Consider the following 20205-nt stretch of genomic DNA (forward strand, 5'->3'; position numbering starts at 1 on the left):
ATTTCTTGCGGTTGCAGGGGAAGGTGCTGGGAGTGGAGGTTGGGGTGATGGGGGGTGTGGACCTGACGAGGGAGTTGCAGAGGGAATGGTCTTTCCAGAACGCTGATAGGGGAGGGGAGAGAAATATATCCTTGGTGGTGGGGTCTGTTTGGAGGTGGCAGAAATGACAAAGGATGATACAATGTATCGGGAGGTTGGTAGGGTGGTAGGTGAGGACCAATGGGGTTCTGTCCTGGTAGCGATTGGAGGGGTGGGATTCAAGGGCGGAGGTGCGATGGAGAGCATCGTCAACCACGTCTGAGGGGAAACTGCGGTCTTTGAAGGAGGAGGCCATCTGGGTTGTTCAGTATTGGAATTGGTCCTCCAGGGAGCAGATGCGGCGGAGGCGAAGGGATTGGGAATATGGAATGGCGTTTTTACAGGGGGCAGTCACCTGCCCCTGCCTTATTCCCAAGAGTAGGTCAAGTTTTGCACCTTCTCTAGTAGGTACATCCACATATTGAATCAGAAAATTGTCTTGTACACACTTTAGAAATTCCTCTCCATCTAAACTTTTAACACTATGGCAGTCCCAGTCAATGTTTGGAAAGTTAAAATCCCCTACCATAACTACCCTATTATTCGGACAGATTTAAAAATCACACAACACCAGGTTATAGTCCAACAGATTTAATTGGAAGCACACTAGCTTTCGGAGCGACACTCCTTCATCACCTGATGAAGGAGCGTTGCTCCGAAAGCTAGTGTGCTTCCAATTAAACCTGTTGGACTATAACCTGGTGTTGTGTGATTTTTAACTTTGTACACCCCAGTCCAACACCGGCATCTCCAAATCATGATTCTTACAGATAGCTGAGATCTCCTTATAAGTTTATTTCTCAATTTCCCTCTGACTATTGGGGGGTCTATAATACAGTCCCAATAAGATGATCATCCCTTTCTTATGTTTTAGTTCCACCCAAATAACTTCTCTGGATGTATTTTTGTGAATATCCTCCCTCAGCACAGCTGTAATGCTATCCCTTATAAAAAATGCTACTCCCCCTTTTCTCTTGCCTCTCTTTCTATCCTTCCTGTAGTATTTGTATCCTGGAACATTAAGCTGCCAGTCCTGCCCATCCCTGAGCCATGTTTCCGTAATTGCTATGATATCCCAGTCCCACGTTCCTAACCATGCCCTGAGTTCATCTGCCTTCCCTGTTAGGTCTCTTACATTGAAATAAATGCAGTTTAATTTATTAGTCCTACCTTGTCCCTCCTGCCCTGACTGTCTGTGTGATTGTAAATTTTGTATTGAGTTATCCTTTCCAAATGCTTGCCCATTGCCCAGATTAAGCTGACTGATCTATATTTGCTGGGAATATCTTTCCACCCTGTTTTGAAAAAGGATATAATTGCTTGGTTGTCCACTCCACTGGTATCACCCCAATATCTAAGGAAGATTGGAAGGTTACAGTCAGTGCCTTTGTAATTTCTTTCCCTACTTCCTTCACAATTTCCAAATATATCCCATCTAGTCTTAATGACTCATCCACTTCAAATACTGCCACCGTTTCAAATTTATTGAGTCATACAGCATAGGAGCAGGCCCTTCAGCCCACCGTGTCTCTGCTGACCAAAACATTTCAAACAACACTGATCCCACTTACCTGCACGTAGTCCATAACCTACCAGAGTCATAGAGTTGTACAGCATGGAAACAGACCCTTCAGTCCAACCCGTCCATGCCGACCAGATATCCCAACCCAATCTAGTCCCACCTGCCAGCACCCGGCCCATATCCTTCCAAATCCTTCCTATTCATATACCCATCCAAATGCCTCTTAAATGTTGCAATTGTACCAGCCTTCACCACATCCTCTGGCAGCTCATTCCATACACATACCACCCTCTGTGTGAAAAAGTTGCCTCTTCGGTCTCTTTTATATCTTTCCACTCTCACCCAAAACCTATGCCCTCTAGTTCTGGAATCTCCGACCCCAGGGAAAAGGCTTTGTCTATTTATCCTATCCATGCCCCACATAATTTTGTAAACCTCTATAAGGTCACCCCTCAGCCTCCAACGCTCCAGCGGATACAGCCTCAGCCTGTTCAGCCTCCCCCTGTAGCTCAGATCCTCCAACCCTGGCAACATCTTGTAAATCTTTTCAGAACCCTTTCATGTTTCACGACATCTTTCCGATAGGAAGGGGACCAGAATTGCACGCAATATTCCAACAGTGGCCTAACCAATGTCCTGTACAGCTGCAACATGACCTTCCAACTCCTGTACTCAATACTCTGACCAATAAAGGAAAGCATACCAAACGCCTTCTTCACTATCCTATCTACCTGCGACTTTCAAGGATCTATGAATCTGCACTCCAAGGTCTCTTTGTTCAGCAACACTCCCTAGTACCTTAGTGTATAAGCCCTGCTAAGATTTGCTTTCCCAAAATGCAGTACCTCGCATTTATCTGAATTAAACTCCATCTGCCACTCCTCAGCCCATTGGCCCATCTGGTGCAGATCCTGTTGTAATCTGAGATTACCCTCTTTGCTGTCCACTACACCTCCAATTTTGATGTCATCTGCAAACTTACTAACTGTACCTCTTATGTTCGCATCCAAATCATTTATGTAAATGACAAAAAGTAGAAGGCCCAGCACCGATCATTGTGGCACTCCACTGGTCACAGGCCTCCAGTCTGAAAAACAACCCTCCACCCACCACCCTCTGTATTCTACCTTTGAGCCAGTTCTGTGTCCAAATGGCTAGTTCTCCCTGTATTCAATGAGATCTAACCTTGCTAATCAGTCTCCCATGGTGAACCTTGTTGAACGCCTTATTGAAGTCCATATAAGTCACATCTACTGCAGATGCTTCTTAAATGTTTCAAGAATACTTGTCTCCACCACTTGTCTCAAGCAGCACATCCCACCACCCTTTACCACTCCCTGGCTGGAAAACCTTTTCATCAGATCATCTCTAAAGTACTTATTTGTCACCTAAAGTGTTTGCCCTCTTTCTGCCATGGGGAAAAGATTCCCTCTCTTTATCAATTTCTACTCTGTGCAGTGTCTCAACTATCTCCTCTTTCATGATGGTTTAGCCAGCATTTCCTGCCTTGGGAAAATTATTTGGCAAGTACTCAGTTATTAGTCTCTGCCTCCATCCAAAAATCCTTGTGTTCCCTAATCAATCTGATCCTTTCTCCTTCCACCGAAATATGAATAATATACCTGTAGAAAATTTTTGGATTCCCTTTTATATTAACTGCTGGTCTCTTCTCAGACACACTCTTTGCCTTGTTTTTCCTGTTCCCCTGTGAACGTTTTATATTCAGCCTATTTCGAACCTACATTATCAATCTGACATCTGGTGTATGCCTTCTTTTCTGTTTCATCTTATGGCCTACCTCTTTAATCTCCTTTTGGCATTTGATTAGCCTGGGACTATACCTCAGCTTCCCCCAAACTACTTCTTAAAAGCAGCCCATTGTTCTACTGCAGTGCTAAATCTCCAACACTATTTTCAATTTACTGGACCAGGTACATTCTCGCCCAACTAATATTGCAACCCCGCCCCCGCCTCCAACTTAGATCTTCTTACATTAGGAGCACTATTACCTCGTTGTTCCCTGAATGACTCATCCATACCCAGAAATGCCTCATTCTCTCAGTATGTGTGATTTAATGTCTGCTGTTTGCAGGTATCAGGTCTTTCCCAGCAGCCTTGTCTCAGCAATTCATTATGATAGATTACCATGCAAAGATTTCAGGGAAACCCTTATACATAAACACCAACTGGGAGTTTGGGTTTTCGAGATGGAGTCACCACTGCTGTGAATGTGAGTCAGCAAAGACCATAATTGATGCCATGATAGAGACCTCTCCAATACCCTCAGGAACATTTTAGTTTAAGAGAATCAGCCCATGGATCATGGATATTGGTGTTCTCCTTTAGCAAGGCACTCATACGGGAGAGAAAGTTTGCTTTAAGTTTGCTTTTATTTCCGAGTCCAGTTTGTCTACGTGGTTTGACGTAATGTAGCTGAGAGGTTGCCTTTGTCCCACCTCATGGCAAGTGATGGGGAATACCCCAGGAATGGCTTTCCTCAAATAGCGTAAGGTGACTGGTGCCCACTGTCTATTACCACCTCTTAATCTAGTACCTCACTCTGTTACTGGAGCCCACTTGCCCACACCCCAACATTTGTGCTTATCACTGTGCATTAGATGGCATTCTGTGCCTGAGGTAACCCCCATGCCACCCGGCTGCTATTATCCACTGTCCAAAATGCTGACGGCATCAAACCTGACCAAGTGATAGCACATCTGTGGGCTTTGAGGTAACTTAGTTTTAATACAAAACCTTATCTCATGATGTGTAACCTTGCAGTTAAAGGGACCAGAATTACAATATTGAACTTTCACAGTGATAACAAAAGAGATATTTGCATGGCTATGAGGAACAGATAGAAAAGTGGGACAGCTGGCCCAGATGCAATGGGTTGAATGGCCTCCTCCATATTGTATGGCTCTATGGTTTGAAGTCTCCCCTTGTTATTGCTGACCAGATTAACGCACAGTTGTACTGGCTCCTTGGGATGCTTTCTCTCATGCTGTAACTGAAAGGCTTCTGCACTGCTACCCTTGCTACAGACTCCTGGTTACCCAGTGCTCTGGCTCAAACAATAGCCACACCACTACCCTCGCATCTTATAGCAATAACCCCTTTATAATTCCGTTCACATATGCCCGTGTTGGTGTGCTGTTAGGGCTACATAAGGACAAAAGAAATAGGAGTTGTCAGATTAACATTGCGATACATAAGGACATAAGAAATAGGAACTGTCAACTAACATTGGGATACATAAGGACATAAGAAATAGGAGCTGTCAGACTAACATTGGGCTGGATAAGAAATAGGAGCAGGAGTGCACCATTGGGGTCCCTCAAACCCAACCTACCATTGAACAAGATCTTGGTTGATCTGCCCCAGGCCTCAACTCCTCTTGAGCTTATGATAGCCATCAACTCCCCACTATTTCAAAACCCTACCTCCTCTTTAAACACTTTCAGTGATCAAGCCTTTCCAGCACTCTTGGGTTGATATTTTATAGATTATTAGACAACATACCAGTCCCCTCAATATATTAAGTGTACCACCGATCTTTCACCAGCCATTTAATACAATTTTTGCTCTAACACCTCTTCCTCTTAAATTTGTCATTGCTCCTCCCAAGGCACCAACTTTTGCTGAGACAGAAATAAAGCTTTTTAAAAGTTAAGAATTAATGTGCTCTTTTTAAACTTAAAAAAAACGAGCATAAAATATACAGGGTATGACCATCTTTGCCAAAGGATCTTGATATACAAGCAGTTTACTCTTTTCTTACTGAGTGTGTTAATAGATAAATGGTTCTCAAAGGATATATAAAAATTAATGACATCAAATAACTGGGATAGCAAAAACGCTTTATTTATGTAGTGCCTTTAAAGCTGTAAAATGCCCCAAGATACTTCAGAGAAGTTGAATTAATCAAATTTGATACCAAGCCAAAAAAAACGGGAGAGATGACTAAAAGTATGCCCAAAGAAGTAGGTTTGAAGGAGTAGTTTATAAGAGGAAGAGATGGAGAGATGGAGAAGTTGAGGGAGGGCATTTGGGGGTTGAGGGCCTTAGTAGCTGAAGACATAAGCATTGATTATGGAATGAAGAAAATTAAACCAGAATTGGAGGAGCTCAGAGGGCTGAAGGATTGAACCACTGTTAAAGACTAACAAACACATATCCTGCTTTAAAACTCGGGACAGAGCACAGCATGTCTGGTGTTGAGCCATTTCCTGAGAGGCTTACTACATGACTGCACCCCTCATGCTATTGCAATGTTTCTGCTGTGCATCGCCCATTTGCTGTATGTGTGTGTGTGCGCGCACGCGCGTGTGCTCCATCTTTGTCTTTCTTGCTCTCTGTGTCTAATGTCAATGTCGCTTATTTAGAACGAGATGTATGTTTACTGAATCCCATCCAACCAAATTTGCCACACAACAGGACTGTCTTGCTGTTGGTGGATTTTGATTATACTTTGGGCTGTTTCAGAGAAGTTGGACAGGATGTCTGGAATCACACTGCACTCTGGCTATCACACCCACAACAAGGCTGTTGACAGGGTAGACCTGCTGTGGGAATGAGGGCTCCTGTTCCTCTCCAATGTACGGAGCCACTTCTTTGACAAAGTATGACAAAGTAGTTCCCATTAAATTTCAGCAAAGGGGTCACTTAGTTCAGGTGGATAGACATTTAGTGTATGGATCAGTTAATGGCAACACATGGGGTTCAATTCTCCTGTTACAGCTGAGATAGACTCAAGATCAGCTTCCTTGCCCTTCCATAACACATCACTGTAGGTTGGCAAATTATCACCAAGAACCTGTTTTTAGGCAAAGAACCCATGAAGAGAGAACTTCATGACCAGTGTATTCACCGGAAACCACATCCATCTAACCGTGAAGTTATAGTGCTACCAACTCAACACTTATGAGACCTCAATGTGAACGCATCTCTGTGGAATTTAAAGGGTTAGACAGCCTTACTTCTATCTCAGGCAAAAAACATGACAGTGGAGATATAACAATAAATATCCATGACATTTACATAACCAGCTCCAACGTAAACTCAGGTTATACAATCAAACGTCAGGCACCACATGGTATATGCATAGGCCTCAGACACTTGCAAGGAACATATACATATGTGGAACGCAGACACAAAGATGGCACATGGCGGTTTATATTCAAGTAGCACATTCACAGAACATGGACATATAAGGAACATTTATAGATATTTATTAACATGGGGAGATGTGAAAAACAAACATGGGGCTCACACACAGGACACGTAGGTATACATAAATATTGCATAAATAGGGAGCGGATCATATATAGGACATAATGATGAACAAAGTTAACCAAGGTGGGAGGCACATGTAAATTGGGCATGCTCATACGCGGGGCACGCACAAACCCAAGAGACATACACATTCAAGAGCGATATACCTAAATATGATATAGACATGGACACAGGACAAACATATACATGAGGTGTAAATATGTACATGAAACACGTGCTGCACGCAAAGGTGTAACATACAAAAGAGAGACAAACATACGCATAGAGCGAAGCGCAGATAAGGCACACAGATCATATAGACTGTACACAAATATAAAAACAGGTATGTGTATAGGATGGACAGTAGATATGCCTGAGATACATACACAAACAGGGATACATAACTCTGTTCGCATTCCTACAATGGGAGCACATACATCCTTGAGGAACTCAAATACATGCAAGTACTTAGATACATTGGATGGACACATGTACTGTGGCAAAGAACAATAAAGCTGTGCATTAGCAAGTGAGAAGATTATTACAGGACATTGGGAAAACATGGAAAAATAAGTTCTGCCATCTTTGAATAAACTGGGCCAAAACCTTCTGGACTTTAGAAGAATGGGAGATGATCTCATTGAAACATACATTTGAGAGATGCTGAGAATGGAATTTTTATCTGATGATAAAAGGTTTGCCATTTCAGACTTTGATGAGGAGGACTTTATTCATTAAGATGGTTGTAAATATTTTCAAGTTCCCACAGGCTATATTGAGTAAATACAGCAGAAACATCAATAGGAATTTGGACGCTAAGAGAAACAGGGAGATGGGAATAGGGCAGAAAAATTGAGTTGAGGTTAAGGATCACATTAAATGGCATGTTAATAAATTTGATACCAGTTGGAGTGATTGAAATCAAGTCACATATACCTTTTCTTTAGTGCAGAGTTTATCAACTTCCTCAGTTTTATTCCTCTTATTCTCACACCCACTGTATCAGGTGCACCCTATATGTATGCGCTCAGACAATTTATAGCTAACACCTATTTCTTCATAACTTGATATAAAGTCTTTTACAAGCTTCACAACATTATTAACAAATGTTCTTCCTTTCTTTAAATTCAAACTTTTGACAACCTTTCCAAAACTAATCAGTTTTTAAAAGTTCTTCTATATTGTGTGATATAACACAACCAACCTTTCATGGATTTCATATTCTCTAGCATTACCAATGTCAAGTCACAATCAAAACTCAGTGAGGCATTTTGCCAAGTGAACATTTCCCCACAGAAAATGATTATCCATATAACCTTTCGGGGAATGTATTTTTCCTCAGATTGCCCATAGTAGAAGAGCAGCTTCAGGATATTAGAGATGTACACACCCATATCTATTACTTCTACTTGTGCCAGTGTTTCAGAAATTAATATACTTTTAACTAGCCTTTTTTTCAATTCTCTTGGCTTCCAGGCTAGTGGCGAACATTTGTTATTCTTTTGCACTACGAATCTAATAAACTATGCTGTATTAGAATGTCCATCTGGAAGATTGGCATGTGAAACATCACTAAAAATGGTGAACTTTCTATCTTCTGGGTAACCCAAGGTTGGAGATTTGAGTGTGAATTTTTCTGAATTTAACTTATTTTATGCTGTCAGCACCTTTTCACTATTACATGTTTTAACATGGTGCTCAACTCCAACAGGCCATTATCGGTCTTAGGTCTAGTCTGAGAGCACAAACAGTTCAACTTACCAATCCACTTCTTAACTGGTCTAATTCTACCTTGGATGTAGGATTCCCTTTGTGAGTGAACCTAGCCTGTTTAATTGGGATATGATTGATATGTGCTAAGTAACATAGTGTACCTAGGTTAGCCCTGCCTTGCTGTGATATCAAATCCTACATATTTACAGGCTTCCGAAGCTTAACTACTAATTTTAATTTTAATTTTATCCATCTCACATTGCTTGAATTCTGCAGAACCTCTCACAATAAACATTAATGTGCATCATATAGATGCTTGCTAATTTCTCCTTGCGACACTGATAAAATACCACTGGGTCTATCTTGAACAGTACATCCTGCCTATAGCAGGACAACCCTGATGATCCAAGATGGCGGCTGAATAGGCTCCTAAGCCAGAGCTCATTCACTATGTCTGTTTCTTTACCTACTTTTCCACTTTTCATTCTTTTTTCTTTCTCTTCTTTCTTTTCTCTCTTCTTACCTCCACTCCTTGGATGGCACAGTTGAGCCAGCATGCACTTGAGGGACGCCTGGCCTTGAAGCAAAGCCCAGAGTGGACTCCCTGCTTTAGAAGGACTGTAATGCTGAACCTTTAACTTTTATTTCTTTATTTTTTAAATTCATACCTAAGATGTTGTACCTAGGTATTTTTGTACCTAAGATGGCACTGGAAATGGTGACTTTGTACACTCTTCACTGTACTCCTGTATCCCTGTACTTGAGAACACATGACAATAAATCTCATTTTAATTCTAAACCTAGCTGAGAAGTAACAAACCCTCAATGCACCATTCAACCCATAAACACACTGACCTAATTTCCAGTTTCCCGTTAATAGTGCTTCCTGAGGTGGCTTCAAAAGGACTTCTCTTTGAGACATTTTCCTGTTGTTAAAACATATAATTTTATAATCAATTCCCGGCAGTATGTTGCTAAAATAGCTCAGAAAATCTTCAGGCTCAATTTTTCTGTGTACAGGAATCAGCTCTAACACGTTGATCATTAAGCCTTTCTTTGAAATGCAGAGCTGCTAGTCCAGCTTTAGCCTGATGCATGTTGTCTGAAAGTACAATTTGTGTGCACATCCATCTGTGTGATGAAGCTGGCTGACCCCTACCTGGTGCCTTCTAATTCATTTTGAAGGACATCCCTTATCAACTTATCTTTTAATTTGTTCACAGCCACTGAAACCTCTCAATTACAAGGACTTCTACTTCTCATGGTATCACTTGTTCATGGTCCTTGTTCTTGCCAAACTATGACCTCTACTCATCCATTGATCTCATTCTGAACTACCTCTACAAGATAGCTCCTTCTAGGAACCTGGGTTCCTTTAACCAGCCAGTGCTTTTTTTTTCTTGGACCACGCTTGCTTCCGGGTCCACTTCCTGACCTTCCACATTTTGCTAGTTTATCGATCTTACCTTCTGTCCTTTGCACATTTAGCCAATTTTTGCATTTGCCACTGGCTTTCCCTACTCTCCCAGTATTGGTGGCATCCCTCCATTCACTGGCCCCTTCGGCATGTGTGTGACTCCACTTCCAACTTTTAGGAGCTGTCGTCATCTTCAGTATCAGTGTGTATATGTTCAATCAGAATCTATTCCTTGTAATTGTCCAGCATATGTATATCTAATGGTATGGTGTATTTTCACTTGCTGTTACTTGGTCAGATTCTGTGAATATATAACCAGTAGCAATTAATTTCATGGAATGTACTTTAACAGGTCAATCACCATGCTGTAAAAACTACTGCTTTATTGTCACTACCTATAACTTTGCTATAACCTTTCTACAATTTCTACCCTTGTTTTTTGTAATTTACCATGCCCCCCCACTACTTAAGATTTATCTCTGACGTCCTTATATGCTGCCATGACACTTGTTGATTTTTGTTTCCGAAACCTCAGTCTTACTGAAGGCCCTTCTTCCTCCATGTCCAACATTCAAATATTCAGAAGAAATGGAACTAATTGTGGTTCCCTTCCCAAGTTGTGAGTCGAACACTCATTTAGCATATGTCAATCAGAGATTTAACCGGTGCCTTCAATCCAGCCTCCATTCATCTCTCCATTATCTGGTCCACTATCATGTTCTCTTCTTTTCCATACATCATTGTATGCTGATGATCTAGTTGCTCTCTTGACAAAGTACAACATGAAAATATTTTTTACTTCATTCGAAATCTTCAACTCCAATACTACAACTTTATTAAAATTTCTTAAGAGCTGGAGACTCACAATGGGCTGTGGTATTGTCCCTCTATATATTTACAAACAACACATTTATTGTTGATCTCCATAACTTTACTCTGCACTCAGTGTCCCTTATTTCTGAAGCCTTTAGCAAGATTTTAAATTGTAGTTTTAAAACAATTAGCCTTTTTTCCTTAATACTACTAACAGTTCTTTAATATTTTGATTGGAGATGTTAGGTCTCATTAAGGTAATACAATAAGGTCTGGACACTTGTCGTGTTCCACGATCCAGTTTCCTATGAGCCTTTTTCAATGACAGCCTGCTCAACTGTGAGAGTATTTCACTTAATACTAGTTCTATGCTGATAAGATGGTTTCCTCCAGCACTTTTATAGAGACTTACCATTATTTTTAAAGACTTAAATGTGCTTTCATTCCCAAACGTGAAGCATTTAGAATCATAGAATCCCCAAAGTTTGGAAAAAGGCCATTCTGCCCATTGATTCTGCACCAACCCTCTGAAAAGCATCCCACCTAGACCCACCCCCCCATCTTATCTCTGTAACCCAGCATTTCTCATGGCTAATCCACCTACCCTACACATCCCTAGACACTACGGCCAATTTAGCATGGTCAATCCATCTAACCTGCACATCATTGGATTGTGGGAGGAAACCAGAGCACCAGGAGGTAACACACACAGGCACAGGGAGAATGTGCAACTCCATACGGACAGTCACCTGAGGCTAGAATTGAACCAGGGTCCCTACTAAATACTGCGCCACCATGCCGTCCCTAATTTAGAAATTTCAAATTAGAAATCTTAAATCCTTTAATCTTACTTTTATCCTTATTATTTAAAGAATTTAGGTAACATTTTAGCCAATTCACTCCAAACACTGTGGGGATGTGCATTCATTGCAATTGAATACCATCTGTGACTAGGATATTCATTACTGAACTAAGTACTGTGACCAGTTCAATTGCTTCTGCTTGATCAGACTTAAGCACCTCCCCTTCTGAACTTACATTTCAAGAACTTGTTACTCCATTTAGGCCAACTCATTGTATAATGATATTTTGAGTCACATCTGAAACAACTGTTCACCATGCCCTGGGCATTCATGTTATCGATGTCTAATTCTTGTTGCTGTCATAAATGTCGAACGTGTCCCTGTTCTCAGTCCTTTTTGGTCATGATCCTTCTTTCACATCGATGCTTGTGCCCTGTATCAGATGCTCTCAAAATGCTTCCACCGTTGAATCTTCTACTTTCCCTGATACTGCTGTGTATTTGTACCCTGAAAGCCGTTGGAAATGATTCTTTTTTTCACAGGAGTTCTTTCAAGGGTTCCAATATCTGTTCCAAAAATGCGTCTCTTTCTGAAGATCTAGCTGCACATAATAAGGTTGAGGTTTTGGGGATTGGTTAGCTCAGTCGGCTGGATGGCTGGTTTGTGATGCTGAATGATACTAGTAGGATGGTTCAGTTCTTGTATCGGCGTGGTTACTGTGAAGGTCCTGCCTTCTCAACCTCTTCCCTCACTTGAGGCGTGGTGACCCTCAGGTTCAACCGCCATCAGTCATTTCTCTTTAATGGGAGAGCAGTCCTGTAGGACAATGGTGACTTTACGTTAGTGGTCTAACCACAATTTGGCTATTTATCGGCAAGCACAAAACTCGGAATCTACAAATAGAGTTTTTGTGATCTTGTATAAGTTCTATTAAGTTCCCTTACATATTTCTCTGTGGAAATCCATTCTGCATGTGATCATGCTGCATATATTTTAGGAGGTCATCTTCCACATAAATTTGTGTTTTGATAGAATTTCCAAATGTGTCCAATTGCTGTGCATCTCAGCTCTGAGAATACTTTATCCTTGGTTCTGCTTCTCAGTGACAGTGCCAAGGTTTTTTGTGCTTTTTATTTGGAAAGATGGAATCCTGTGTCCACCTATCTTCTTAATTTCTCCATTGATCATAAGATTCAGCTTCACAAAACATCAATATGAAATAATACCCCGACAGTTTGCACTTGGGTTCAGTCACTCTTGTTTAAAGTAACTCTAATGGCACTCTTCTTTCTGAAATAAGTCATGATTTTTAATCTCCGCATTTAAACCAAACTCTGCTACAACTTTTATTAGGTTGCAGGCCAGTTGGAGAGATGAAAATCTGGAAGCATATTTCTTTTCTTTCGTGAAGAGAGTTGATTGACTTCCTCAGTCTCACTTCTCTCATCCCACCCCAATGTTCCAGGTACTCCCTATATACAGGATATGAATTTGCTCAGCCCATTAATAGCCACAGATTGTTTCTTCTTAATCAAAAAGCTTAATAATGGGTTCATCAAACATTAATATGGTGGAATGGAGTCAAGGAGAAAATGGGCTCGTTCTCCTTCCAGTTTTTAAAATTCTTGGGTGAGTACAGCCTGTATTTCCATGGCCCTGGCTTTCCTGCCTCCAGTGCTTCATTTCTTGTTCTCTTACTTGTTGTGCTGGAGGAGGATGTCTGTCTCTACAATCTTTTTGAACATTTATGCTTTCATAAAGGAAGAAGAGAGAGGATTCATTAGCCACTGAGGGTGACATGACACATTGCCATGGTGATAGTATCTGCAAGATCTGTCACACCAATCCTTTGCATTTCCTTGTATAATATAATGCTATCACTTTTGCAGCTCGAGTACTTTCAATTTATCATGAGGTTTAAACCTGATACTTCTCTTTTTAACCTAAACAATGCAGTTATCCTCTGGAAATGTTCTGAAAGCTTCTGGTTGAGGTAATTATATGTGACAATTCAACTACGTGCTGTGTTAGCTTGTTTCTCCATGTGGCTATAGAAATAAAAAAAAATTATTTTAATTGTGACCCCTGGTGACCCAAGTTTATGTGACTGTCCCGAAATAACTTCTGTGAATTAGCCCTTTTGTCTCACAATGCATATTGATCCAATTGGCCAGGTCCTCCGAAGTTGTTGGGAAGTTTGCAGCTCAAACCAGTCGTGGGTGAGTGAGCCTCCTGTCCAGGGATGTCAGCCCCATGACCTGCTACCCACGGACTCTGCAATATGTAACAGTATAGCCAGAGGTCAGTGGGGAAATGGATGGGGCAGCCAACTTAGAAAATATCCAAATTACAACAGGCAGCAAACCACACAGTGGGAGTGAGCAAAGACAGAGCAGCAGAAAGCCCCAAGTAAATGGAGTTTTTAGTGTTCACAAGTTCACCCAGTTGATTAGAATGGGGACTTAGCATCACAGTTGTCTTCTGATACTTTTCTATCTTGGAGTAGTTTGAGCAATAATAAGTGTCCATTCTAAGCTGTCAGAAACCATCAAAACCCACCAACAGTTGGCACATGCTTGGGGATCACCAACCAGACTTCCCCTCAAGCACAGATCCATTTTACACACGTTCATGGTGTCTGTCTGCTTTCTAACTTATATTTCTCATCCCGTTTTAGTTCATTTTACCCAACTTTCATTTTTTCTTTCTTTCCTTTTCTTTCTCTCTTTCTCCCTGACCCCTCCCGCTTCCTTCCATAGACGTGAACGATTTAGAGAATAATAACCGTAATCGCAGAATAGCAGCTATCAATCAACGAGCTGACAATTTCTCCACAGTGTCCGGAATGGTGGCTGGAGTGAGCCCCTCACCGTCCCTGTCTGCTCTGTCCAGCCGTGCGGGGTCAGTGTCCAGCCTGCATGACCGGCTGATGATCGCCCCTGGTAGTGAGGAAGCCATTGAGCGACTAAAGGTAAGCACACCCAAACTGTGACACTGGGGGAGGGTAACAAAAAAAGGTTCACGGGAAATGCCAGTGTTCATGACACATGTATGACATTGTTCATTGGAATGGTTGTAGAAGTGACAAAGAATGAAATAAATTTGGAAAAGCTTTCCAATTCAGTCAGTAGGTCAAATGCAAAGACAGCATACCTTAGAGCCAATAGCCTATGTATTTTAACCAATAATTGAGGAAAAAAGGATGATGAACTCACCTTAAAAGCTGCTTTCTCAGGGCCTTTGATAAGTTCTTCAACAATTACTAATCCCTACTCATCTTAATACCCTAAAACCAAGAAACAATCAGCCCATTGAGTCTGCTCCACCAGTTAATGAGATCAAGGCTGATCTGTTCATCCTTTCACTTCCATTTTCCTGCCTTTTCCTCATAAGCTTTGATTTCTTGTCTGATTAACAATCAATCAATCTCAGCTTTGAAAACACTTAATTACCCAGCATCAATAACTCTCTGTGTTAGAGAAGTCCACAGATTCACTACCCTCTGAGAAAGAAATTCCTCCTAGTCTCTCTCTCAAATGGATGATCCTTCTTATTCTAAGATTTTTTTCCCTCTGGTCCTAGACCTTCCCATAAGGGAGAAGTACTTTTCCACATTTATCCTGTCAAATCTCCTGTGAGTCTTGTGGTGTTTCACCTTTCATTCTTCTAAATTCCAGTGAGACCAGGCCCAACTCTCCTCATAAGATAGTCCTCCATACCTGGTAGAAGCCTAGTGAACTTTCTCCAAACTGTCTCCAATACCATTATATCTTTCCTTAGAGATGGAGCCCAAAACTGTATGCTTTCTAATTGAGCATAATCCAACTTTAGTCTACCAAGCGCCAATACCTCATCTTCTGCCTGGACAGCCTACAGCCTGCAGGACTCAACATTGAGTTCTCCAATTTCAAATAACCTCCCTTCCCATCTCCTGACTCCCTTCCCAGTGCCTCATTCTCCCTTCCATTTCTCTGACCAACCCTTCCTTCCAGCTTCCAACCGGATTCATTCCTCCCATTGACCTATAAGGCTGTACTCTCTACCTGTGTTCACCTATCACTACCTCTCCACTCTGCCCCTCACCCCATCTGAAACCCTACCACACCCCTCCCATTTATCTGTAGCTCCCCACAGTCCCACACCAAGTCCTGAAGAAGGGTTACACCCAAAACGGTGACTTCTCCACCTCCTGATGCTGCCTGGCTTGTTGTGTTCTTCGAGCCTCCTGCCTGTTCTACTTTGTTTAGTTTAGCAAAAACTCCCTATTTTTGTGCACCATTCATTTGAAATCAAGGCCAACATTCCATTTGCCTTCCCTGTTACCCACTGAACCTGTATGCTAGTTCTTTATGATTTTGGCACAAGGACCTGCAAATCCCTTGTGCCTTCACACTATGATATTCTATGTGACAACTTCTAGCAAGTTTTGTACTGGGTGTTTAAAAATTGGGTTTCAGCCTGCCCAGGACAGTGTCTTGGTTGGCATAATGCCATACTGCGCATGGGCAAAAGTCTCCATGGTAATGCCTTGGCTATTGTGCTCTGGCATATATTTGGCTGAATGATGCAGTCACTTCAGTTGTCAATAGCAATGCTAAACCTCCGTTGATGAAGTGGATAGAATTGCTAAACTGGAAACCACATGTTGACTTACTGTAATGTGGATATTTTAAACTGGCATCCTTGTGTGAATGAAATGTATCAGTGAGTTTCATAGCAGCAATGCTAAGTGTTAATTGGATTAGCCATTCTATCTTACTGAAATTGTCACATATAAAATGTTGCTGAAGCACCTATCTTTCAGGGAATACACAGCACCTCTTTCAGCATGGTATTTTAAAAGTGAGTACTGATGTGCATTCATACTTCTGCATTATGCCCAAAGGAGACAGAGAAGATAATTGCTGAGCTGAATGAAACCTGGGAAGAAAAGCTACGTAGAACAGAAGCCATAAGGATGGAAAGGTGAAGCATGACTAATTTCTACCCAGAATCTATCATAACAAGCAGTGGGTTTACATGACCTTCAAAAGTTTCAATCAAATCTAGCCAGACCTTCCCTGTGCGACCTTTGACACTTTCATTCACAAAATTCTATTGACAGATCAAACTTATTTCCCTTTCAGCAAGTTCTCAATAATTTTGAATTTGTGTTACAGAGAGGCTCTCCTCGCAGAGATGGGCGTGGCCATGCGTGAAGATGGTGGTACATTGGGTGTCTTCTCCCCTAAGAAGGTACGTTCAGTTAGATAGAAACACGTGAGGGTCAGACCAGTAGTAACTGGCCACTAAGAATGACAATGTTCAGCAACTTGGATGAAGAAATGTCCAGTAATATATGCGAATTAAAGTAACCTATATTTATGTTTAACCATTCTATATTCCTCAGAAACATTCCAAGGTCCCATGCACCAATACATTCTCTTGTTGTTATTTATTGAACGGTGACAGCAAGATCCGAAGCAATATCCCACATAGCAGCAAGGGGATGAACAATCAGTTAATCTGTTTCTAGTTAGCAAATGCATTTAGCTAGAATGTGTGGAAATTTCTCTGCGCCTCATTAACTACATTTGTTCAAGTGAAAAGGAGGCTGACTTTTACCAGCCCCTGCCACCCACAAAGCCTGCACTAAGCAATCCCACTTCAGGAGGCTGAAAGGTGAGGCACATGGGGCAACAATTTCAAAGTTGTCAGGCCATTCCCGCCATCTGCCATTTTCGCCAAAGTGGCTCACTTTCCAGGATTATTGGGTTCGCAATTTAAATCCCTGCTGGAAATGCAAATTTCCCTTCCCGTTTTTTTTTCCTGGGGCAGGTGGCTTCCCGAAAACTGTCAGAACTAGCCATTTAAATCAGTTTGTTAAATACGGAGCAAGTCTGCTGTAGAATCAGGAAGCTTTTGAAAGCTAGCTTTTCTTGCTCATGCCTCACATCATCATGCCTGCTCCAGGTCCTTCATTCTCCCTCATTTCTGCTTCATAGCCCCAGGTACAACACGGGCAACTACACCAACAGCTGCAGATTGAACAAATAGCCAGACTCCATTTTATATGGCTACGTTCTGAGACAAACTAACATATTCACACCTGTAGACAATGTTTATACAGGTGCAAAGGGGTGCGCTATGTTTGTTTGATACTTTAATCGCATTGTAATAAATTCTTATTTCTTTTGGGAGGTTTTTAATGTTTGTTTATTTATTTGGGTAAGATTGGGAGATGACTAGAAGACTAAAGATGGATGGCAGTCCTAGGAAGGGAGAAAAGCCCTGGATACAGTCAGATAGATAGGTTACATCCTGGAAAGGTAGGAGAGAGAAGTTGGTCGTGCAGGAGTATCCTGTGTCTATCCCCATCTCAAACAAGTATACGTTTTTGGAAAATGTCAGGGATGAGATACTCTTGGGGGAATGTAGCACAGACAACCAGGTTTCTGTCAGGCATATGTCAGGTTCCAAGCAATTAATTGTGTTAGAGGACTCTCTAGTCAGAGGCACAGACAGATGTTTCTGTGGCCGGCAACAAAAAATCAGAATGATTGTGTAGCCTCGCTGGTGCCAGGATCAAGGATGTCTCAGAAAGGGTGCAGAATGTTCTCAAAGGGAGAGGGACCAGCAGGAGGTTATGGTATACATTGGAACTAACAACATAGGAAGGAAAAAGGATGAGATTCTGAGGAAAGAATATAGAAAGTTAGGCAGAAATTTAAAAAGGAGCTCATTGAAGGTAGTAATATATGGATTACTCCCGGTGCCACGAGCTAGTGAGGGTAGCAAGATGAGGATGGAGCAAATGAATGTATGGCTGGGGAGCTGTTGTAGGGGAGAAGGGTTCACATTTTTGGATCATTGGAATATCTTTTGGGGTAGAAGTGACCTGTACAAGAAGGATGGATTGCACCTGAATTGAAAGGGAACTAATAGACTGGCAGAGAGATTTGCTAGAGCTGCTCGGGAGGATTTAAACTAGTAAGGTGGAGATGAGGGAGGGCGGGGACGGGGGCGGTGGGGAGGTAGGGGGGAAGTGTGTGACCCAGGGAGATAGTGAAGAAAGAGATCAATCTGAGAATGGAACACTTGGGAAAAGGAGCAAGTCCAGCAGTCAGGATAGGAAGGAACAAAGCAGAGATCGAGGTAGGATTGATAAATTGCATTTATTTCAATGCAAGAGGCCTAACAGGGAAGGCAGATGAACATAAGGCATGGTTGGGAACATGGGATAGGAATATCATAGTAATTACAGAAACATGGCTCAGGGATGGGCAGGACTGGCAGCTTAACATTCCAGGGTATCGATGCTACAGAAAGGATAGAAAGGGGAACAAGAAAGGAGGGTGAGTGGCGTTTTTGATTAGGACAAAATTACAGCTGTAGTTAGGGAAGATATTCCTGGGAATACGTCCAGAGAAGTTACTTGGGTGGAACTGAGAAATAAGAAAAGAATGATCACCTGACTGGAATTGTCTGATAGATCCCTCAATAGTCGGCAGGAATTGAGACAAATTTGTAAAGAGATCTCAATTACCTGTAAAAATAAAAGGGTGGTTATGTTAGGGGATTTTAACTTTGCAAACATAGACTGGGACTGCCATAGATGGAGAGGAGTTTGACAAGTGTGTACAAGAAAATGTTACCTACGAGAGAAGGTGCAAAACTTGACCTACTCTTGGGAAATAAGGCAGGGTAGGTGACTGAGGTGTCTGTGGGGGAGCACTCTGGGGCCAGCGACCATAGTTCCATTAGTTTTAAAATAGTGATGGAAAAGGATAGACTGGTTTAAAAAGTTGAAGTTCTAAATTGGTGGAACACCAATTTTGATGGTTTTAGGCAAGACCCGTGTCTGTGTGGGTTTCCTCCGGGTGCTCCGGTTTCCTCCCACAATCCAAAAATATGCAGGTTAGGTGAATTGGCCATGCTAAGTGGCCTGTAGTGTTAGGTGAAGGGGTAAATGTAGGGGAATGAGTCTGGGTGGGTTGTACTTCGGTGGGTCGGTGTGGACTTAGAGTCATAGAGTCATAGAGATGTACAGCATGGAAACAGACCCTTCAGTCTAACCCGTCCATGCCGACCAGATATCCCACCCCAATCTAGTCCCACCTACCAGAACCTGGCCCATATCCCTCCAAACCCTTCCTATTCATATACCCATCCAAATGCCTCTTAAATGTTGCAATTGTACCAGCCTCCACCACATCCTCTGGCAGCTCATTCCATACACGTACCACCCTCTGTGTGAAAATGTTGCCTCTTAGGTCTCTTTTATATCTTTCCCCTCTCACCCTAAACCTATGCCCTCTAGTTCTGGAATCCCCGACCCCAGAGAAAAGATTTTGCCTATTTATCCTATCCATGCCCCTCATAATTTTGTAAACCTCTATAAGGTCACTCCTCAGCCATCGACACTCCAGGGAAAACAGCCCCAGCCTGTTCAGCCTCTCCCTGTAGCTCAGATCCTCCAACCCTGGCAACATCCTTGTAAATCTTTTCTGAACCCTTTCAAGTTTCACAACATCTTTCTGATAGGAAGGAGACCAGAATTGCACACAATATTCCAACAGTGGCCTAACCAATGTCCTGTATAGCTG

The 20205-nt window shown here is 41.9% G+C and overlaps 1 protein-coding gene across 1 annotated transcript in view; it reads left to right on the plus strand.

Moving 5' to 3' along the window:
- kif1aa (kinesin family member 1Aa) overlaps window positions 1-20205 on the plus strand; it is a 320981-nt gene that overhangs the window by 163491 nt on the left and 137285 nt on the right. Inside the window, exons 14-16 of the mRNA XM_043702906.1 lie at window positions 14380-14591; window positions 16506-16585; window positions 16780-16855. Of these exons, the coding sequence (XP_043558841.1) occupies window positions 14380-14591; window positions 16506-16585; window positions 16780-16855 (368 nt within the window). The remainder of the gene's footprint in view (window positions 1-14379; window positions 14592-16505; window positions 16586-16779; window positions 16856-20205) is intronic.

Source organism: Chiloscyllium plagiosum, chromosome 13 (genome assembly GCF_004010195.1).
Source record: "Chiloscyllium plagiosum isolate BGI_BamShark_2017 chromosome 13, ASM401019v2, whole genome shotgun sequence".
NCBI lineage: Eukaryota > Metazoa > Chordata > Chondrichthyes > Orectolobiformes > Hemiscylliidae > Chiloscyllium > Chiloscyllium plagiosum.